This window comes from Mixia osmundae, assembly GCF_000708205.1.
Source record: "Mixia osmundae IAM 14324 unplaced genomic scaffold scaffold_14, whole genome shotgun sequence".
Lineage (NCBI taxonomy): Eukaryota > Fungi > Basidiomycota > Mixiomycetes > Mixiales > Mixiaceae > Mixia > Mixia osmundae.
This window is the reverse complement of record NW_014575550.1, coordinates 74374-96646: the sequence shown is the minus strand read 5'-3', so window position 1 is coordinate 96646 and position 22273 is coordinate 74374. Positions and strand designations below refer to the sequence as shown.

Genomic DNA, 22273 nt, shown 5'->3' with positions numbered 1-22273 from the left:
GATGCTCTCTGTCACGGCAATGTCGTGGTGAACCCCTGGACAGTAAACCTTCGCGTGCTCAAAACCGATCAATATCCGAGCTTCATGTCGCTTATCTGCGAGCCAGACGAAGCCTTTTACCGTTACAATCCCGCTCGCTGTACCGAGCTATACAAGAGCATCTCACGCGCGCCTTGCCTTGCGTGTACGTTGACACGCGAGAGCAGATTTCACTTTCAAATTCTACCAAGACCCTCAGTGGGATGTAGGCTTCACACCTGCTGCATGACTGTAGTAAACATCGGACCGACCAGTAGAATGCATGACGAAGATGAGAGCCCGCCAAGTGCTCGAGCAGGCCGCATGCTTCCACGTGTCACTCTAGGACGATGCCACGCGTGTCAGCACCTTTCGTTGCCAAAGCCCGCGTGACCGGTGACCTGTCTCCTCTTTACTCCTTATCGCCAGTGCGCCATCTTTCTACATCGTTCAGCTCCGCACAGAGCCGCTCGACTGGCATCGACAAGGCTTGAGCCTTCCTCGATCTTCTACGAACTCGCAAAAGCGCAAAAGCGATGCACAAACTCGTTCTCGCCCTCGTGGCCTCCTTGGCTTTGCTCAACTTTTTCAAATGCGTACAAGCCGATGATGGAGATGATCCCCTCGGACCATCGGACACCTTCAGCTATGTTCTCAGGGTCGACATCGCTGTGAGCTCTCGAGTCTGCTTGGCATATGCCTTTCATAACATTGATCTTTGGCACAACAGCGCAGCATGCAAATCCAGTATGGGCCGGACGACCGTTACTCTGATGTCATTCTTATGGACGGCACGCTTGAATTGCCTTTCACCACGCCCTTCAAAAAACTCAAGGGACCTGGTGATCAAGGGAGGCACAACCAATATTATTTTCGCTATCAAGGTCAGTCGAGACAGCCGAGGACTTCGTTTGGATGACATTTGTCTCACTGCGTACAGTCCAAGATGATGTATGGATCAAGACCTCTAGCGATTGGTATTTCAATTACAACATCTCTCTTGCATGGTACGGTCGCATTCCCCGCCGCTATGATTATACCGATGAGCGATGGGCTGTCAATCTCTGGCGAGATTGCTGTCGGACTGTCTTCACGACCTCGCTCTTAGTCAACCCTGACGCAAGACCGCTTAGTAATAGCACAGTCATCGACGCAATGCTGACAAGCTGACAAAGTGCGTGCAGAGATCAAGAAGGAAAATGGCTGGAAGACGACTGTCAAGATCAGCTGCGAGCATGCGGACGCCGATGTGCCGGAACCTTACGATCAGCGATGCATCAACTTTTGGGCAAATCGTACGTTACCGGCTTGCCGGGCGCAACTCGCTAAAATGCAGCGCGCAGATAAACCTCCGATTTACCTCAACGACCTCCGTGCAGGATCTGTGATCTCTGCTGCAGATGACCCGCCCATCGTCCCATCGAAGTGAGAGCTCATGAAGACCTTCACATGGCGCACACCGAACGCAGTCTTCCCACGGATGGTCTTCTGCGGAATGCAATCTGCTGGGTTGCTACGACTCCTGTGCGACGTCATTCGTGCAATGTCTACATGTCCTCAATGCACCGTGACGCGAATCATCAGCAATCTGCATCCCACGATGAAGCATCTCTGCGAAGCCTCTGTCCTAGCACCCGTCGAAACCTGCTCATTGCAGCACTCGTGCAAATATCTGCTCGGTCGAGGATCTCCAAGGACTTTGCGACGTTTCATCCCCTGTGCACCTATCCGATAGCTCATCTGATCTGTCTTTGCAGCGGCGACCATCACAGCGCCTGAGATCATCATGTTGCTCAGCCTCTTCTCAATCTTCTTCGCCGTGCTGCCTTTCGGCATCGCTGTACCGATGCAGGCTGGTCTGCAGAAGCGCGACGTCCGCGAGACGGCCTTTGTCGTGAAAATGTGGGTCAGTGCCCACGAGGCTCGATCAGCGTCCACGGCTCAAATGGACGAAGAACCATCTCCGCGTGCAGTCACCCACAGACAACCGCTGGACATCGCTCCTTCTCGTCTCTTCAGAGATTCGCCAGCCGTTCACGATCAGCGGGGGAGACAAGTGGTATCACTGGGTCATACCAAACTTGCCCGAATACGTTTTCGACTTTGCCCCAATCGACGGAGTGAGCGCCCGGGTCAAAAACAACATGAAAGCGGCGCAATGGACCGGCTTTTACGATATGACGCTGCAATGGCAAGACACCATCAAGACAGATGATTACCGTGGCGTCAATCGCGAGCTCATCGAAACATATGCAGACTGCTGCAAAATCCACTACGCTATGACGTGGGTGAAAGCAAGGACTCCCCGTAAGAGCCCAACAGCTGATGTTCGCCGCAGAGTCGTCGTCAACCCCTGGGAGGTCAAGCTCAGGGCAGTCCGCATCAATGACGAACCGACGTTCATGAAGCTCGTCTGCAGCCCCAGCGAAGTCGAGTTTCATCCTGTCCCTGACCGCTGTACCAAGCTGTACCAGAGTATGTCGTGCATCATCACATCTTCCGATCCCGACTGACGCACGATCACAAGAATGGGTTTACGATTTCTATCAGGACTATCAGTGGAAAGTATTCTTTCCGCTGGACTAGTAGCGTCCGAGGAGACACGAAGAATGTGCCTGTCGACCAGTTGCAAGCCGACCGTGATCGCTTGTGGAAGGCTTTCCGTGTGTTTCACTCTGTCACAGCCACTCTTTTGCAACGATCCGCGTGACTAGTTCATTTCTGTCAACCCGAGCTGAGTTATTGCGCAACATGACTGTCGCTATGATTGCACTGATCTATCTGGCTGCCCTGCTTGGGGTCAGCTGCACACCTCTCAACTTTTCATCGAGCGAGGTTGCGAAGACCCTTGTGCAGCGTGATGTCGATCGATTCGGGATCACGGTGGAAGCACGAGTGAGTGCCGTCTCGTCGACACTCAATATGATACGCTGATCTGCGCAAATGTAGCGACCTGCTCTCCTGCACAATCTCGCAACGAACAGATGGTCTTCCATCATTATTTTTAACGGCCTTGCCACCCAAAAATTCTCCGTCATCCCGGTTAACGGTCGCTGGCCCAGTTGGATCAAGCCCAAGTCTAAAACGAAGTATCGAATCGACTTCGACCTGACGAACGGACTGCAAGCGCATGCGGAGGAAGTGGCTAATGAGAATGGCTCGAGATTCAAGATCACGCTGCGATGGCGAATGCGCATCGTCACAAAGGGCTACACTGAGCCGGATGTGGAAATTAGTGAGTCTGGCTTGTGTCTGCTTGGCGAGCAAATTGATCTCAGAGCGGTAACAGTGTCTATCTATCGAGACTGTTGCTCCGTTCGGTTCGTGGCAAGGCGGGTCTAGGGGGGTGGCGAGTGCACGAGAAAGCGAGCTGATGTAGCTTGCAATCGCAGCGCAATCTTTGACCCTCGTACAAGCCAGTTGAACCCTCCTGGAGAGCAACAAGTCGAGCCTCTGGACATATCGCTCGTCTGTGAGGCAACACAAGCGCGTTTTCTGCCGATTAGCCAGCAGTGTCAAGCACTCTACGACGGTAGGTCGCGGCTCGTTTGCGAATTTGGCTGACGACATCACAGACCATGAATTTGAGTACAATGATTCGGGCAGATTCCTCTTCACTTTGCTCGATGGCAGCGGCGTGCCGATTGTCCAGGGTCGTCATGGTGTCGCTTAGGGATGCAGAGGATGCATTGTGCTTGATTCGGAGCCGTTTTTGAAGAGTTTGCGCGTGCAGTGTTATCGAGAGACAAGTGAGACATGCTAGCGTTGGTGGGCGTGCCCGGCCTAGCGCACTTTATTAGTGGGCCGCTACGCGCCGGGCGCCGAAAATCAATCAGCCAGAAAGGATCGGCGGCGGCACGACGACGAGGACAGCGAGGTCACACGCTTGGCGACACGAAGCGAGCACTGACCCCTGACGCTCGCGTAGATAGCAGATAGAGTGCCACATCGTGCACGACCCCTCTCTGACCGCGTGCTGTGTGTTCCCAAGGCGACAGGACGGCAAGGCCTGGCCAGTCAGGCGGCCTGCAGCAGCAGACAGGCAAGCTCAGCACGCTTTTGCATCGTCCTCGTGCTCATTGCAGCTCTCACTGCAGGAGAATGCACGTCATCTGACTAGGCGTCGACTCGAAGCCGACGCAAAGGCACCATGCTGGCAGCTCAATGCGCCTCACCAGAGGGCTCGCCTACTGATATAACAAGCGGCGTACATTCAGCCGCTCGGCAACAGCAAGGCAGCCGACAGGACTCGTCTGATGACGAGTATGCGCGCAATGATGACGACTCGAGCGCGAGACCGTATCAGTCGAGTACTCTGTTCGAGTACACGAGCGACGAAAAGCTAGCGAGTACCAAGGACCTCAGCCTGCCCCTACCTGGTCAGCTAGAGCAGAACGTCAAGCAGATCTCACTTGACGCGCCCATGCCTCCACTACCGGGCGGTCTGAGCCCTATCATTTCTGGCTCCCACGAGCTAGCGGCAATGTCGCGAGCGCCAAGCCAGAGCAACCAGACGAATGCGCATACGAATGGACACGCCGAGCCTGCCTCCTCTTCGCACAAATCAAGCAAAACCGTCTCTCGAGCTGATCTCGTCGCCCTGGCATCACCTAACGCTACCGAGTCGCGCGCTAGCTCGCCCAACAGTCGCAGGCCGCCAAGCGCCAGCCAATCCAGACGATCATCTGGACAATCTGCCTCCAACTCGCCCGCACAGACGAAACCAGGGCAAGAACCAGAATCGGCGCCAATGAGCAGAAAATCGACAGCTGATTCGTCATATCAGGGTCGTTCGTCCGACTTGCAGCAGCAGAAAGCGGTACGCTCAGATTCGCCGACGAGCGCTGCTCGTGGGGCTATGCGAAACGTGAGTGCACCTCTTGCTGCTGCCAATGGCAGTGCAGGTCGACATTCTTCTGCTGCGCTGTACAGCAACGCCATTCACAAGCAGACGAGCAGCGCTAGCAGTCTCCGAGAGCGAGCAGTGACGGCAGACACTGCGAGGCACTCGACAGGGTCTTATATTGCCTCTATGGACCAAAGAAACTCGAGACCCTACTCCAGCTATTCAGGCGTTCCCATCCTTGACAACAATACGGGACCCTACCCAGCTTCCATCTCTTCGAGAAGCGCAATCAAGTCTGTTCTTTACGACGGCGCATTCGGTCTCTATCGACCCCAAGAGCAGATCACTCATCCCTACCTGCCAGAGATGCGACCTTCGGCAAGAGATGCCAAGCCATCGGCCAGTGCGCCAATGCCGCCATCTCTACCACTTTTGCCGAAACCTTTTCCGCTCGATATGGACAGTCCGACAGCGGCAGGCAAGCCCGCAAACGGACCTGAAGTTTGCATAGAGTGTATGATGCGTGACCGTGATCTAGCTGACACCGATGTCACCTCGCCTGGCATATGGGCAAGAGCTAGCGATGCAGCCTATGAAGAAGCGCTCCGACGAGAAGAGGCAGACGAGCAATCGAGTATAGCTGGAAGCAGTCATCACTCTGACGCCCCGAATAGTCACGATTTTCCATCGACTTCGCCGAATGGCCGTGAGAAGCCGACTTCTGCTCCGACTTCCCGAGAGGCTCTTGGCAGCCCCAGCCATGCCGAAGAACGCGCCCGTTCGAAGAGCATGCGTATTGGCAGAGGCCATATGCTCACACAACCTGCTCTCAAGCTTTGGACGAGCATGGTCAGTCCTCCGCGCACGTCAACCTCAAAGCTGATTTCATGCATAGAATATCCCCGCATCTAATCACCGGTGGAAGACGTTGCAGACCTATCTAGCAGATCAGGCTCAGTATCTACCGCCGGAAGCTGCTGCGCCCGCCGAGTCCCTGCGACAGCCGAGTCTGTCCTCTGAGCGGGATGCCTGGCGAAATCGGACGAGTGTTATTCCTAGCCGCGTGGATTCGGCCGTGCTGTCACGTACCATTTCCGCGACTTCCGAGCCGAGACCAGAGACTCGCGCTCGCTCGCGTCCCCACGTCAAAGACGCCTGGCGTTTCTCTCGAGCAGGTTCTCGTGATACAGCGCCGCTCAACCCGAAGGCAGTGTTATCAGATCTCACAGACGATGCTTCTGCTCGTCGGTTCTCGTCGCCTCTGGGTAGTGGCAGCGCGAGTAGGATAGGCTTGCACTATGCTGCAAAGAGCTCTTCTGATTTGCTCAGCCCGGCACGCCCGGCCAACGGTCGTGCAGAAGCGAGACCCCTCTCGCTATGGTCACGGACAGCACGCAGTGCCACCAACTCCATGTTATCACTCGTGCCGAGCGGATCAATGGTAGACATGCACCTCGGCCTATCGTATGATCGCCATCGCAGTATGCAGCCGATGCCGCATCTGGCACACACCACCTCTCGCGCCCAACTCGACTCTATGGGTGAGCTTATGGATCACCCTACGCAGCAATCATTGCCAAAGTCAGCTTCGAAAGGCTTCAAGGGGCTCTTTCAGCGCATTCGTAGCAGTGACGGCAAGAAGCAAAGGGTCAGATCAGTGGCGAGCCCGCCGATCTTGCTGCATGACGAGAGCGGTGGCAGGCAGACTTACTTCGATCTAGCCGAACCCTTGACACCGCCGCCGCCACTGTCATTCCTGACGGGTCAGTCGAGTAGACGGAGAGCTTCTGTGGCATCCGCTGCATCTTCGCAGGCGCCACAGTCTCCTAGCGAAGCGTTGAGCTCTCGTCCGACCTCGCTATTCATGTCTGGTGTCCTCTCCGAAAGTCAGCTCAGTCGACCCATGCCCGCCCACAGCTCGCGGAACTCTGGCGGGCAGCAGTCTTCCGCGGACACGACGCTCGACTTTCCGCTTACGCCGCAGTCTCTGGCCATGTCAGAGACGGGCATGCCGAGCACGGATGCCCTCATGTCTGATCCTTCGTACGACAGTCTTACTTCGATACGGAAAGCACAGATGAAAAGCCTGCCCGATATTCCAGATGATTATGTCGAGATTGGCGATCGCGAACAGTGGAGTCCGACCGATGGCTCGCTGAGCACGACCAAGCGTAAGAAGCCAAAGTCACGCATTTTGTCAACATTAGGCTTTCGACGCACGTCAAAGCACGAGTGATTGTACGCATCTTGTACTGCACTGTTTAGAGTCACTGGGACCGTTATGACGCGTAAAGAGATGAATGTTCGAAAGAAGGGCAATACAGTCAACACTAGGGCTTACAACAGCACTATACAGCTCAGGAGCAACCGCTTTGCGCGATCAGAGCTCGTCTGAGTGGAAAGGTCCATATTCGCCTTCGGGCGGCGCTTGCTCTGCTTGCTCAAAATGGGCTTGAGGCCCGGGGAAAAAGGCGACAGATGTCGGAGGGGCAGACGCGAGCATTGGCTCGACTGCATAGGTATGGAAAGGACTGCCGGGCACAGACTGGGATATTTGCGGCTGATGGAAGGTGGGTATTGCTGTTGCGAGTCTCTGTCTAGATTTGTAAGACTCTTTGCCGCTGTCGGTGCTGGGCTGCATCGAACCAGTTGCTTCTGAGACGCTGCGAGCGTGAGTGGGTTGCCACGATGGAGGTGCTGGTGGCCGTTGTCGATGCTCAGAATTGTGAAAGTCATCGTGTAACATATGCACGAAATCGAAGTGTTGATCTTCCGATGCACTGACGGGTTCCGAGCTGCCTGCGACAGGCCTGTTCGAGCCACCCCGGACTGACGGTTCTGACGAATGTGAGCTCTGCTTGCTGACGCCTCCGGATGTACTTGGCGCCGTCGAAGGACCCATCGTATCTTGCGGTGGCTCTGGCGCGGATGTATAAGGTATCGGATTGGCGGAAAGCTCAAAGACGGGTTCTGGACTCTGTCCGTCTTCGGCTGCATTGGAAGCATTGATGGCCCTTTGACCAAGCACGCCCGTGTATGCAGCGCTGCAGTTTCACCGTCAGCAGCATCGAAACCAGATCGGAGGACAATCTGACCTGTACTTTGCTAGGATCTTGGACGCTGCTTGCTGAAGGGTCTTCCAATAAAAGACTTTAACGTCCTTCTCAATGTTGCGAGGCTTTGGGTTAGGGAAGCCCATGATGAGCTTAAAGAAGTCTTCGCTATCGGGCTTGTTCTTGGAGACCGTTATCGGCTTGAAGCCTTCGAGATTACGACGGATACGGTTCTTTTCCTCGACGGTGAAACGGATCCCGACCAGAGCTTCTAGCAAGTAGATTGAATCGACGGATGTCACGTAGCATTGATCGTCGTCCTCTCGAAAGATGCAGGAGAGTATGATCTTGTCAGACGCATATTCTGCCATTGTGATGGGCCGGAACGAAAGGTTGATCGTGTTGCCTTGTTGGTCTCTTTCGAAGAGTACCAGTCGCCGCTTGGCTGCCCATTCTTCTTGATCCCATCCAGAGGCCATTGAATTGAGATCACCGTGGATGACAAGCTCTGCTTTGTTGGTTGGCACTCGATCGGCAGTCACGTGCTGTCCTGTTGCTCGTGCAGCGTTTGCCATCGTCAATGTGATCTGCGTCGTGCGAATAATCAAGGGCTGACTGCCATCTTGAATTGGAAAAGGCGGATGTCTCAAGGTCTGACCGCTTTGTGTTGCGCCGGGCAACGATGGGGGTATGCCAGGTCGAGCCTTGCGGACGTGCATACCAGGCGTAGAGGCGCTTGCAATCATTCTGGTAGATCTGCTCGTGCTTGCGACAGGCTCACCCGGCTGGCTCTGACTGGTCTCTAGCGCAGAAGCTGTCCGTTTGCGAGGTCGCTTATTTTGCGAGAGGTTGTCACTCAACAAAGACAGAGGCGCCAGAGGTGGATGCTCGGGTATGTAAGTGAAGTAGCCAATCTGGGCGCCGTCTCGTATATTACCCTGCTTGTCCAGCCCCTGAGCGATGACTGGGACGATTTGATGAAGTTCGCTCGCTTGCTGGGGTGCGAGAGCGAGCAAGGTGATATGCTCTTCGCCTGGCTGCTCGCCTAGGCTCGAAGACAAGCGCGTCATGACGGGTATATCGCCGACAAGAATGCGAAAGGTGTTGATCGGAAGACCATCTAGCAAGATTGGATGCGATGGCTTGAAGCCCAGTGCGACAGAGATCTCTACGCCCGCTCTCCCCACGAGTCGGCTCATGCCCAGCACGCGCAATGACGACTCGGGATTGTACATTGGCGCAGAGGCATGCACTGGGCTGCCTAGTGGGGTGCTGTAGTCTGCACCGCCAGACTCAAGAGGCCTAGGGGGTTGTATACCGAGTCCGGCTGGCTCGCCAGGCAGATAGTGTATTGGCGCGGGCGGGTGAACAGGTCGATGATCGACGAAAGGCGAAGTGTGTGCGTTGTTTTCTGTCAAGCTGAGGATATCACTAGGTAGCATGGCTGATCGCAAGGGTATATCTGCGTGTTGTACAGGCGAGCTCTGAGCTGCACTGGGAGGATAAGCGCTGCTCATTGACTTGGCCAAAGGGGTATAGTGGACTGGCGAGTTGGGCGCGGTGGCAGACTTGTAGAGTTCTGTTCGCATATGCTGTGGCACGGTGCTGAACCTTGCCACATGGGGTGAGACTGGACTGCTACCTGCTGATGGTGGATTGCCAGCTGCATTCGTGCCTGGATGGACTGCGACTGGACCTGCAAACCCGTCGATGCGATGAGCTCTTTGTGCCACAATTGGCGGGCTAGAGAGCGACTGACTGCTGTGGTAGCGTTCCAGCTGGGACATTACCAGTCAAGCCGACGCTGGAGCTTTGCCGAGCTCAGCTCTGGCAGTGATCCCGTTGATGCGTGCCCTGTGCCAGTGTTGACGGCCAGTGTTGATGTTAGGCACGCGAACTCGGTGATGGCCTACAACGCTCGACGAAAGACATCTGGCCCTCCGAGCGCTCGCCTCCTCGCTGGATGATCTGAGATCAGCAGGACCGAAAGTGCCGCCGCAGATCTCCTTTTCGAGCGAATGGCCCGTCACCGGCTATCAAACGCCACCCCGCGATTTCTCACGCTTGGTACGCGATGACGCATTGCCAAAGAGCCAGTCTTCGCTCTCGAAGGACTGGCTACGAGAGAGAGGAGAGCATATGCATCTAGATGTTCTATAGGCATTGTTCTTCTTCTTCGCTCCGCAGTAGATCCGAAGATCTAACGCCCCAAGGGACGAATTTGTCCCGGCAAGACAGTGAAGAAGATCTGCAGCGTGCCAAGACATGCGGCGAGACAGCGCTGGCGGAACTTTAAAGAAAGAATACTCTGCAGAGAGTCATCACCACTTGACCGCAAGTCCGTTTATCTCTTCAATTTCAACGGCTCGGTATTGCGTTGTGAGCATCTCCTGCCTCACCTGAGCTGCGCTTTGGATTTTGCCAAGCTCAGCTTGCCGGGCTCGCGTGCTGTCGATCATTTCATCTAAAGCTGCCTCTATTTGTTTATCGTCGTTCCTGAACAGGTCATCCAGCGTATCACTTTGCGACTGAGCAGTGTAGTCCCAGTAGGCAGCTTCGACCCGTGCAACCCAGTCTTTGCCAGATACAGCGGAGACATCGGAAAGGTTGATTTGGGGCATTCCTTCTGTGTCGAGTTGCATGTGGTCTCTTGCCGAGCTAGGCGGAAGCTGCCCTCCCCCGTTGACGCATCCAGAAGGACAAGCCATGACCTCGATAAAGTCGTACGACCTTTCGGCCGCATCTACGACAACCTCGCGGGCGCCAGCGCGATCGTTTCTGCGAGCTCGCCTGACTGCAGCCAAACCTTTGCTGCGCGCTCTAGGACCTTCCATAGATCCTCTAGCAGCTCCATGCCCTATGGCGAGCCCCTTGTCCTTACCGACTTTGCGAACGACATTCTGCAGGTTCCGGAAGCCGTAGCATTTCGCAGCGCGGAAGATGAGCGCTCCGTTGAACAAAAGGCGATACTCGATGTAGTCTTCGCCGCGTACTGCGCGAGACTCGAGGTGTAGCATGCTTTGCTGATCTGAGGGTAGTGATGCAGCGACTGCCCGAAGCGCATTGAAGAGGTAGCCGCCGCTCGAAGTGCCGAGAGCAGAAGAAGTGAATCTAGGCAGAAGCTCGTCTTCGATCTCGGAGGTCGAGGATGCATCGCCGTCCATTTGCATGGCATTACGTTCAGCATCGCCAGAGGATAGATCGACATTGTGATCCTGTAGCATCTTATGTACTTCGCCCGTGGTCAAAACGCAATCGACATCTCGTTCGCCGGTAATGGGATCGGCAAAATCAGGTCGACTTGCTTCCAGCTTCTTATCAAAGCATGGCATCACCGAGACGTGGTAGATCCTCCGTCTTCCTCTTGGCCTTTCCTCGCTTGCACTTGTCGTATTGAGCAGAGCCTCTACATGTGGTCGTGTGACCAGATATTGCTTGATGAGCGAGCCTGCTATTTGCTGTGGCGACTTAACAGCCGAGATGAATGGTAACAGCTCGCCGTGTGTCTTTTCGGCGTAGCATATCCAGCCAGGGCAAGCGCTCGCAAGCAAAGGCAGAGGCAGGTGCGCGCCTGTGTCTGCTTGAGCATTTGATTGCCAACGTTCGAGGACTTCACGTCTGCCTTGCGCCAGAGATAACTCTCGTGCATAATCGGTGTCAAAGACCAGAGCAAAGCCCAATGTGCGCTTGAAGAATCGCGCGAGGGCGTTGAAAGTCCTTTGTGGCGAGACGCTGTAGAGCACCGAGAGCGATGCGATCGACTGTGGCGAGATCGACAAGACTGGTACAATGTCGTCCTGTGCCTGCCCTCATCAGCTCTGCCGTCAGAGCTTGGATCAGATAGACGTACGGCTTGCTCTTGCAAAACGGTATAGACCTCTGTGTGAGATTGCAGATTGACGAGGACAGATTCGGCAGAGGTGATACATCCCGAGCATGCCAAGCAATCGTTGAGTGTGATCTCTGCCTTCTTGAGCTTGTTGCCCTGCTGCTGCAGTCCTGTCACGCCAAGCGCTCCTGCTGACTGATCACCCCCTTTGTCCTTTCCCCGACTTTCGATTTCGTAGTAATGACCGGTGGGCTCGTCTAGCCTGATCTCCGTGGCTGCCCATGCTTTGGATTCTGAGCTTATCTGAGCAGGATCGGGCGTGGGATCGATGATTTCATTGACGGGCTTGATGCAAATCTGTGATGGCCCCAGATAGTCGTTCAGATCGCTCAAAGTCTGTACACGCATCGCTGTAGCATCAGCATCTGGATCTGATGAGAGCACTCTGCACATACGAGCATGGCCATGATGACAAGGCAGCATCAACCGCGAAAGAGAGAGCGAGAGAGAGACAGAGAGCGAGCAGTCGACGCGCCAGGTCGGTGAGGTCATCACACAACTCAGAGGAAGTCCTCTCATCATGCTGTGAGCCTGCTTCAGTGCCTGGGTGGGCATCACTGACATGCCAATACAGCGAGGGCGTGGTAGCCGGCGTGCTCAACAGGACGCTGAGCGCCTACGTCGACAATCTCGACACGAGCCAGCTCAACCTCGGGATATGGTCTGGCGATGTCAAGCTGCGCAACTTGCGGCTCAAGAAGGAAGCGCTCGACAAGTTCAGACTGCCTATCAATGTCACCGAAGGCTACTTGGGCGAGCTGACGCTCAACATCCCTTGGACGAATCTCAAGGGAAAGCCAGTGAGGGTCGTGATTGACAATGTCTACTTGCTCGCAGAGCCTGCCGGTGAGACCAACTTTGACTTGGAAGAGGATGAGAGGAGAGCGCAGCAGGTCAAGATGGAGAAGCTGGAGAACGCTGAGCTACTGACGACTCAGCCGAGCGCGGGCATGTCGGCTGAAGAGGAACAGAAGAACCAGTCGTTCGTGTCCAGCTTGGTCGCCAGAATCCTCGACAACTTACAGATCACCGTCAAGAACATTCATGTGCGGTACGAGGACAGGCTATCTGTGCCTGGCCATCCCTTCTCTGTCGGCTTGACCCTCGCTGGTTTCTCAGCCGTCTCTACAGATGAGCACTGGCAGCCCACGTTCTTGCACAACTCGGACAAGGGCATTCATAAGCTCGCCAAGCTAGACTCTCTCGCCATCTACTTTGACACAGACTCGACCTCTCTCGGAGGTCAATCTCAAGCCGACGCGATGAAGACTTTCGTTAGTCTGATCGCGACTGAGACGAGCACATCTTCGCATCAATTCATCCTCAAACCCGTCTCCGGCGCAGGCAGACTCATCATGAACAAGCACATGGACGGTCAGACGCCCAAAATCGATGCTGAGCTATTCTTCAATGAGCTCGGTTTCGTGCTCGATGGCGATCAGTACCGCGATGCTCTCTCGATGGTCGACTTGTTCCACTTCTATACGCGACAGCACCAGTATCGCAAGTTCAGACCGCCCGAGATCGAGTTCGAGAAGAGCAAATCGCGCGCTCTGCTCCGCTTTGCAGGCAGCGCCATCCTAAATGAGGTACACGAGAAGAACAGAGTGTGGTCGTGGTCATACTTTGCCGAGCGGAGAGACGATCGCAAGGAATACATCCAGCTCTTCAAGCTCGTTGCAAAAGATGCCAACGATGTCACTGCTAAAGCCAGGATAGGCGAGCTCGAGCGAAAGCTTGGCTACAAAGACATCCGGTTCTATCGCTCTATCGCTCGCTCAGAGATGCGCAAAGAACAAGCCACAGCGCGCAAAACGGCAGAGCAAGAACGGCTGCAAGCTGGTCCAGTCAATCGAGGCTGGGTGGGCTGGATCTGGGGCGGCGGCAAATCGAATGGAAGTGATGACCAGCCACAAGATCTGTTGAACACGCAACAACGAAAAGAACTCTACGCTGCGATAGACTGGGACGAGAAGGACGCTGTGGCTGCTTCTGTCGATTTACCTCGCGATACCCTACAGCTGAGATTGAAAGCCAAACTCGACACAGGTTCGTTCGCACTCAGAGAAGACCCGCATGGGAAGAACACGGACATCATCTCGATGGTCTTCGATGCTTTTTCAGCGGACGTCTTGCAAAGGCCAGACAGTCTAGAAGCCATTCTTGCTTTGGGCGGAATGCGAGTCTACGATGGCACCCAGCCGAACACCCTTCATCCTCAGATCGTGCGCGTCAAGCAAGAGAAGACGGCCATTGCGCATCGTAGCAATAGTCAGGACAAGCTTGGAACTGCTCTTGCGTCTGTTAAGCAGGAGTCCGATCCAGACAATCCGTTCTTCTATGTCAAGTTTGAGAAGAACCCGCTTGATGAACGAGCCGACATGGGCTTGACTGTTCGAATGCGGTACATGGAGATCATCTATCATCGAGGCTACGTCGAGCGCATCGTTGCCTTCTTCAAGCCCCCCGCGTCTCAACTTGAATCTGTTAGCGCTCTTGTTGATGTGGCAAGCGAAACGCTAGATGGCATCCGCAAAGAATCGCGAGCGGGACTCGAATACGCTCTCCAAACTCATTCTACAGTCGATATACGTCTCGATATGAACGCGCCCATTATTGTCGTGCCCGAGGATGTAACGAAGGAGATCTGTCAGCACATCGTACTCGATGCTGGTCACATCTCTATCGAAAGCGGTCTGGCGGACAAATCTGCCATCGAAGACATCAGATCCAAGCAGAAAGAGGTCTATACGGATGATGACTTCCACAAGCTCGAATCACTCATGTACGACAAATTCTTTATCAAGCTCGATTCTGCTCAGGTTTGTCCTGTCAACATGCTTCTTGAATCTGACCTGATGAACGATCACAGCTCTTGATGGGCGATACCCTGGAGGCCTGTCTTGGTGCCCTCGAAGGCCATGCTGGTCCGGAGCTGCATGTGCTTGAGCGCATCAACCTCTCATTCACAGCGGAGAACTCTATACTGTCCAAAGCGCCCAACTTGACCCGCTTCAAGGTATCAGGCCATTTGCCAGATCTCACTGTCAATTTCAGCGACAGGAAATACAAGATCCTGATGCGCATGATCGACGTCGCAGTGCCCAAGTTCGGCGAAGACGAGCCAGAGCCAGAACATGTCAAACCTAATATTGGCCCCCGTAAGCCGACGCAAACCTTTATATCTGCGCCAATGTACTTCTCCAACAAGGAGGTCGATCATGAGCTGCATCTCGATGGCGAGCACCACGAGCAAGAAGAAGAGCAGAAGGAGGATGCCGGCAAGGACGATGTCTTTTACGATACGCAGGACACTGGCGAAGGCGGCGCATCGTACAAGCAGAAGACATTCGAGCTCAGCTTTGTCGTCGATAAGCTTCAAGCGGCTATCTACAAGTCAGATCCGAAGCAAGTGGAGAGTGACAAGCTACTCGTCAAGACTGTCCTCGAAGGCTTTGACCTGATGTTCTCTTTGCGGCCGTACGACATGGAGGTCGACATCACCTTGCGCGCTCTACACGTAGACGATGCGATGGTCGAGGAGGGCACCGTATTTCAGCATCTCATTACTTCCGAGCGACCGGGGCAAAATGGACAATCGGCCAGCGAAGACTTGGTTCACATCAAGTACAGCCAGGTTCAGCCCGATTCACCCGAGTTCATGACAGTGCACGAAGCCTTCAACAAGAGTGTAGAGATCCAATTTGCGACTATCAACGTTATTGTGACCCGAGCGAGCATCGTACGCCCTCTACAGGTCATGCATAAACTTACTGATGTTGGTCTAGCTGCTTCTATTCGACTTTGTGATGTCTACTTTTGCCTCCGGCGACGAGTCGGCTTCAGATCCGGACACGCCATCCACGGAGGAAGCCACGCTCGTGCAAGTTGGCGAACCTATCGTCGAGAAACTTCGTGTCAAAGTCAAGCTGACCTCGGTCGTTCTCATCCTCAATGATGACGGTGTCCGTCTGGCTACCCTGTCGCTTTCAGCAGCAGATGTCATGGTACTCTTACGTGGAGCTACAATACGCGTTGCTGCCAGGCTCGGCAGTCTTGACTTTGTCGACGATCTTGAGCATGCTGGCGTGCCACTTAACTCACCGGCGCGCAAGATGCTCACTATCGATGGCGAGGAATTGGCCGACTTGCAATACGAGACACTCGATCCTGCTGACGATGAGCGACCATACGACACGCTCATCCGGCTGAAGACAGGTTCACTTCGCTTCACATTTCTCGAAGTTCCCGTCCATCGCGTGCTACGCTTCCTGACCAAGTTTGCGCGAATGAAGTCGCTGTATGACCGCGCGACACAAGCTGCCGCGCAACAGGCGGCGACTGAGCTCGAAAGCAGGCTGCATTATGACATTAGTATTGCGTCGCCGATCATTGTCTTTCCTCGGAGCTCACACTCGAAGGATCGGATCATCGCACAGCTTGGTACAATCGAAGCTACCAACGAATTCTCCACTTCCACGGACGGCAAGCTCATCACTAAGATCAGAGCCGCGCTGAAGTCGGTTGCCCTGACATCCGAGATCCAGCACGATGGCCAGCTGAACACATTGCCAATTCTCGAGAAGCTCGATCTGAGCGTCAGCATTCAGCAAGCCTCGGGGATCGACCATACGCAACAAACAATCGAACCGGATACTCGCATTAACGCACGGATGTCGGACGTCAAGATTGGCCTCACACAGGCGCAATATGGATTTGCAATGAGCTTGTCACAGTCAATACCACGCGCGCTGGCTTCTACACAGGAAGAGCTGGACGAGGATGCGGAAGAAGAGGCAGCGCATCCCATGCCTGCACCTCCGATCACGAATGGCGAAACTTCGCCCGATGAGAACAAGGAAACGGTGGATCTACTGCCAGAGTTATCCTCAATTGCGCATGGACAAAACGGCGAGATCGTGCGCTTATGGATTTCGCTTGAGCTCTCCTTTGCTGTCCAATCCGTCGGTCTCGAGCTTTACACTGCAGCTGCTATCGATCCGGCAACTCTTGACAGCGCCAGTCTGGCGCGCTTCGCCCTGACAGGCACTAAGCTGAGCTTCAAATCGCTGAACAATGGATCGAGCGAAGCCGAGCTAAGCCTGAGCAAGTTCACGCTGCACGACACGCGGACCGCGGTTCAGACAAAGTGGCGAGAGATCATCCCGGCCAGCAAGCATGAAAGCGCGCAATTTATGGTTGCATACTCTGCGGCTGGTGGCAAGGACCCTATTGCGATAGCGAACATCACCATCGACAGTCCAACTTTGGTCTTCTCGGTGGATCCCCTCTTTGCGCTGCTGAATTATTTCACTTCGGCATTTGATTCTGCCGCGCCCGCGGTAAAGTCTGCAGAGACCAAAGCCGATGAGGCAGAAGAAGAAAACGAAGAAATCCAGCCTGCACAGTCCGTGTCTGCACTATCGTATCGCGTCAACCTGGTCCAGCCGAAGATCATGCTGCTTGCTGATCCGAATCGACACGATTCAGAGGCTGTAGTCTTGACTATCGACCGACTGCAAATGGCTCAGCAGGGCACCTTGGTATTAACCATCGACCAGCTAGGCATGTTCTTGTGCAAGATGGACGCGCAGTCAAATACTCTGCGATTTCTGGACAGCTTCGATCTTAGTCTGTCCCTCGATACAAGAGAAGATGCCGGTCGGCAGCTAACCAACATCGAGATGCGCGTTCAACCGCTTACCTTTAGGCTGTCTTTCCGCGATGTCAAGATCATCATGCTCATCGTCAATCGGGCGATCGAGCTATCCGGCGAAGCATCACCGGCCCCGGCAGACGCTGTCGAGATGCCTGCGAAAGATCGCAGCACCGAACGGCGCGCTTCCGTCACGGAGGCACGACCTGGGCTGCCTAAGCGGGCTACCAGCGAAAGGGCGGTCAAAGCCGGTCTGGTCATGTCCAAAGAAACATTGCGTGCAACTTGCGAAGGATTCCAGCTAGTGCTCATCGGTGACATGCACGAGCTGCCTATGCTCGATGTTAAGGCAGGTAAATTCTCGGCCAAAGCAAGTGACTGGTCGGCAGATCTCAAAGCGTCCTTGACGATTGACACCTTTATCAACTACTATAATCTGCGCAATTCTCATTGGGAGCCTCTGCTCGATCCCTGGGAGTTCACAATCAGCGTGTCACGTTCGCAGGCGCAAGAGAGCACGGCTCTTGCGCTGACGTCAAAGAAGCGAGCAGAAGTAAACATCACCGCGACTTTCATTGAGCTTGGCTTGACCACAATGGCTATTCTGGAGCAACAAGGAGAATCGGTGATGCGCATGAAGCGAGGTCAAAACGCGCCATTCGAAATCCGTAATCGCACCGGCTATCCTATCATGCTTGCTGCGGAGTCTGACCACAAACAGCGCCGCAAGCCTGCACAACGTCTGGAAGATGGGGCAAGTATGCCCTGGCGATTCGACGATTGGCGCGTTATGCGCGAGGTAGGCCTTCGGTTGGCATGATGGCATGAAGCTGATGCATAGCGCAGAACGTGAATTCGTCGAGTCACAACTCGCTTTCTGTACAGATCGAAGGCACAGCCTGGGAACGTTTACGACATATAAATGTAGATCGAGAAGGTGAGCAGATTCACGCACTGCGACCAAAGGTCGATAATACCACGCATCGCGTCATGTGCGACATCAAGCTACAAGACAATGTCAAGATCGTTACCTTCCGTTCCGCCTTCCGGATCCAGAACATGACACTGGTTCCTGTCGAGATGGTGATCGTTGATAGCACGGGGAAGAAGGCCTCTTCGGTGTACAAAATCCCTCCAGGCGAGTATTGTCCAGTGCCTATTGAAGCAGCCTACAATCAGAAGCTCCGCATTAGACCGGATCCTGGCTTTGGCTATCTTTGGTCGAGCGAATCATTTGACTGGCAAGATTTAGTCAAGCGACCTTCCCGTGCTATCGTGTGCAAGTCACAAGAAAAGGAAGCGTCCTTCCGGTTCCAATGCTTCACGGAATATGACAGAAACGACCCGTTGATTCGTGTCTATCCGCGTCTTACTCTCAAATTGCGCGCACCGATCGAGATTGAGAATCTCCTGCCGTACGACATTCGCTATCGTGTGTACGACAAAGCGCGCGAGCATAATTGGACGAGCTTCTTGCGCAAGGGCGGCGTCAGTCCGATGCATATCGCCGAGCTGTCGCATCTGCTATTGCTCAGCGTTGAGCTCCAGGACACTGACTTCAAGCGTAGCGAGTTTGCCATCATAAATACAGACAATCCAGATGATCTGCCAATTGAAGAGGTGCTGCAACTTGAAGACTCCGCAGGCCTCAAGCTCAATCTACGCGTCAATTACGAACGTCATCCGGATTCTGGAGGCGCCTTTAAGGTACAGGTCTACAGCCCTTACATCTTTATCAACAACACCGGCTCTGACTTCACGATCGCTACCAAGTCGCTTATGGGTACTGCTAAGGGCGTCGTTGGCAACGGAGAAGGCTCTCCCGGTACTTCGGGCACAGTAGAGAAACCTTTGCTCTTTTCTTACGCTACCGTCGACCGTCGGAACCGTGCCCTGTTGCGCTTCGGGCATTCAGCATGGTCCAAGCCTCTCTCTTTCGAGGCAATCGGCACAGAAAGCGAAGTCTCTGTCCCGTCTCATGACGGCAAGGAGGAAATGCGCATCGGTCTTAAGGTCACGGAGGGCACAGGCAGCGTGAGTTTCAAGGACACCCCAATCAGCGGGCTCATATTGTCGTGCAGTACAAGCTCACCAAGGTCGTCATCGTCTATCCTCGCTTCATTCTGAAGAACAATTATCGTCGATCCATACGCGTCCGCGAAGCCGGCTCAACGAATTCAATCCTTGTCCAACCGGATGTGATGTGCCCCTTGAAGTGGTGGCGAACCAATCAAGAACCGCTGCTGTCCGTCGCATACGACGAGACGTCGAGCGCATGGCAAGTCTCGTCCGTTCACGAGCCACTCGATCTCACTCGGCTTGCATCACAGGTGCTCTCCCTTCAAAGTCAAGGACATTGGTCGAGTGCATTCACGTATGAAAACACAAAGCGGTCAGGAGAGTCTCCTGCGCGCAGAGATTCTGCTCGAAGGATCCAAGATCTTTATACGTGTGGCTGAAGAGAAGGACAAGTGGCCTTTTGTAGTGCGCAACAGCTCAAAATATCCTTTCTCCGTTTCGCAATCGCAAGAAGACTTCCGTGATCGTCAAGAAGCTCGCAAACTACCACCAGCCAAATCTTATCGAGTCGAGCCCGGTCAGACTTTGCAGTATGCATGGGACGTGCCGTCGGCTTCTGATAAGCTTCTACGACTCGAGATCAGCGGCAAGGACCGACTGCTCAATATCATGGAGATCGGTGCATTACTTCCGTTCCGCTTCCCGGTAAGCTCATTATCGTGGCCCTAATAATCACTGACCATCTCTGCAGATATCGAATCGATCGCATGCTGTAGTTTCGCTCGATGTCAAAGCTGAAGGCCCAACGCAAGCGCTCATCATCAGTGACTACGCAGAGCAGGACAGCGTGTACACGCAGCAAGTTCGACCTGGTTCACTGTCACGACAGAATTCGACCACGAGCGTGAATCAAGTCGACTTCGAAGCTCGCGACGTGCAAGTTAGAACGACACTCACTGTCAAGATCCAGATGGAAGGCTTAGGCATCTCACTGGTCAATCGCAGCATGTCAGAGCTGCTCTATGCCTCCTTCCGTGGTTTTGAGCTCAATTATAGCGACTCAAGCACGAATCAGGCAGTCAATTTGTCGGTCAAATGGATACAGATAGACAATCAGCTCTTCGGCGGCGTCTTCCCCATCCTGCTCTATCCGGCGGTCATACCCAAGGATGGTCGAGAGCTGGAATTGCGGCCCAGCTTTCAGGCCTCTGTCATCCTTCTCAAGGACTCCGAGCACGGTGTCACATACTTCAAATACGCCTCGCTGCTGCTGCAAGAGATGTCAATCGAAGTGGATGAAGACTTCCTGTTTGCTTTGCTTGACTTTTCGAAGCTCGAAGGCGCGTCTTGGCAGAAGGATCCTCCTTCGTAAGCAGCATCTCTCGATGCACTGCATGCGCTCACGTTCAGCATGTCACAGAATCTTGACAGACGAGTCTGGCACATTGGCCGAGCCCGCAGAGGTCGCGGGTGCTGGCGACGTCTACTTTGAGTCGCTTCATCTTCAACCGATGCAACTCGACATCAGCTTCATGCGGACAGAGACAGTCAACAGCGAGCAGAAGGTCTTTGCCAGCAATCGCAATCCCGTCACTTTCTTCTTGAATGCGCTAACGATGGCACTTGGGAATGTCAACGATGCCCCAATCCGTCTCAACGCGCTTATGATCGAGAATGTCCGAATATCATATCCTGAGCTGGCCAACAGAGTTGTCTTGCACTATTCGCAAGACTTCTTCGGTCAGCTGTACCGCGTGCTCGGTTCTGCAGACTTTTTGGGCAATCCTATCGGACTCTTCAACAACGTCAGCTCCGGCGTCAAAGACATCTTCTATCAGCCCTACGAAGGTCTGGTCATGCACGGCAACCGCGATATTGGTCTCGGAATCGCGCGCGGAGCTGGCAGTTTCGTCAAGAAGACTGTCTTTGGCGTGACAGACAGCATGGCCAAGGTGACAGGCAGTATTGGCAAAGGCCTGTCTGCTGCCACGCTTGACAAGGAGTGGCAATCTAAGCGTCGCATGCGCCAATTCAGAAACAAGCCCAAGCATGCTCTCTATGGATTCACGGCGGCAGGCAACTCGTTCTTCACGAGTGTCGCAAGCGGTATAGAAGGACTCGCTATGAAGCCTATCGAAGGAGCGGACGCAGGCGGCGCCGCGGGCTTTTTCAAGGGTGTAGGCAAGGGCCTAGTGGGCGCAGTGACCAAGCCCGTCGTGGGCGTCTTCGACGCGGCCAACAACTTCACCGAAGGCATTCGCAATACGACTACAGTTTTTGACGATTCTGCGATTGACAGAGTGCGCTTGCCTCGATATGTTGCGAGCGATGACGTTCTACGGCCGTTCCAAGAACGTGAAGCGCTTGGACAAAGCTGGCTCAAGTCGCTCGACAATGGAGCATACTTTTCCGAACGATATGTCGCCCATGTCGACATTCCCAATGACGGCGACGACCTGCTCGTCGTCTTGACCGAAACTCAGATACTGCTTGTCCGTGCGCTGAAGCTCAAAGTCGGATGGGCAGTCCCTCTCAGCGATTTGCAAACGATTAGTCTCGAGCCAAAAGGTATCGCACTGACTCTGCGGAGAGGAGCAACGGGTCCTTTCCTCAATCTGCCAGATCAGAGCGCTCGACTATGGTTCTTCAAGCATATCGAAAGAGGTTGGTTCTGCGCGCACTGGCCGTATCTGCAGGTACTGACATTTACACACAGTCGTTCGAAATTACAACTCCCAGCGGAAGACATACACCGAATGATTGCAATCTGCAGACACGATGTACATAATGCA

General features: G+C 54.2%; 5 protein-coding genes across 5 annotated transcripts; 3 read left to right on the top strand and 2 right to left on the bottom strand.

The window, feature by feature from the left end:
* Positions 1 to 554: 554 nt before the first annotated feature.
* L969DRAFT_97200 (uncharacterized protein) lies at positions 555 to 2604 on the top strand (the record flags this gene model as incomplete). Its single annotated transcript, XM_014709549.1, has 9 exons — positions 555 to 689; positions 749 to 902; positions 959 to 1150; positions 1203 to 1313; positions 1362 to 1443; positions 1816 to 1924; positions 1992 to 2302; positions 2357 to 2493; positions 2546 to 2604. The coding sequence occupies 9 exons, from the start codon at positions 555 to 557 to the stop codon at positions 2602 to 2604; spliced, it is 1290 nt and encodes a 429-aa protein (XP_014565035.1).
* A 1564-nt stretch (positions 2605 to 4168) lies between these two features.
* On the top strand, positions 4169 to 7100 carry L969DRAFT_54965 (uncharacterized protein; the record flags this gene model as incomplete). Its single annotated transcript, XM_014709657.1, has 2 exons — positions 4169 to 5713; positions 5760 to 7100. 2 exons carry the CDS (start codon positions 4169 to 4171, stop codon positions 7098 to 7100), a joined length of 2886 nt encoding a protein of 961 aa, XP_014565143.1.
* L969DRAFT_90778 (uncharacterized protein) lies at positions 7086 to 10029 on the bottom strand. The gene is made up of 3 exons (XM_014709548.1): positions 9677 to 10029; positions 7960 to 9613; positions 7086 to 7908 (listed from the first exon to the last, which is right to left on the bottom strand). Exons 1-3 carry the CDS (start codon positions 9702 to 9704, stop codon positions 7245 to 7247), a joined length of 2346 nt encoding a protein of 781 aa, XP_014565034.1. The 5' UTR covers positions 9705 to 10029; the 3' UTR covers positions 7086 to 7244.
* A 209-nt stretch (positions 10030 to 10238) lies between these two features.
* On the bottom strand, positions 10239 to 12154 carry L969DRAFT_54771 (uncharacterized protein; the record flags this gene model as incomplete). The annotated part of the gene is made up of 2 exons (XM_014709547.1): positions 10239 to 11714; positions 11768 to 12154. The coding sequence occupies 2 exons, from the start codon at positions 12152 to 12154 to the stop codon at positions 10239 to 10241; spliced, it is 1863 nt and encodes a 620-aa protein (XP_014565033.1).
* A 172-nt stretch (positions 12155 to 12326) lies between these two features.
* On the top strand, positions 12327 to 22241 carry L969DRAFT_20197 (uncharacterized protein; the record flags this gene model as incomplete). Its single annotated transcript, XM_014709498.1, has 10 exons — positions 12327 to 12331; positions 12381 to 14628; positions 14679 to 15548; positions 15595 to 18261; positions 18309 to 19496; positions 19544 to 19749; positions 19793 to 20186; positions 20233 to 20849; positions 20902 to 22145; positions 22198 to 22241. The coding sequence occupies 10 exons, from the start codon at positions 12327 to 12329 to the stop codon at positions 22239 to 22241; spliced, it is 9483 nt and encodes a 3160-aa protein (XP_014564984.1).
* Between the last annotated feature and the right edge of the window lie 32 nt (positions 22242 to 22273).

What these genes read in the sequence shown, in the direction of transcription:
- L969DRAFT_90778 (XM_014709548.1), bottom strand. Translation starts at nt 9,704, where the DNA reads ATGTCCCAGCTGGAACGCTACCACAGCA. An exon ending in GCTGGAACGCTACCACAGCA is followed by an intron (nt 9,614 to 9,676) that starts GTCAGTCGCTCT and finishes ACGGGTTTGCAG; the next exon opens with GTCCAGTCGCAGTCCATCCA. An exon ending in AAGATCCTAGCAAAGTACAG is followed by an intron (nt 7,909 to 7,959) that starts GTCAGATTGTCC and finishes GTGAAACTGCAG; the next exon opens with CGCTGCATACACGGGCGTGC.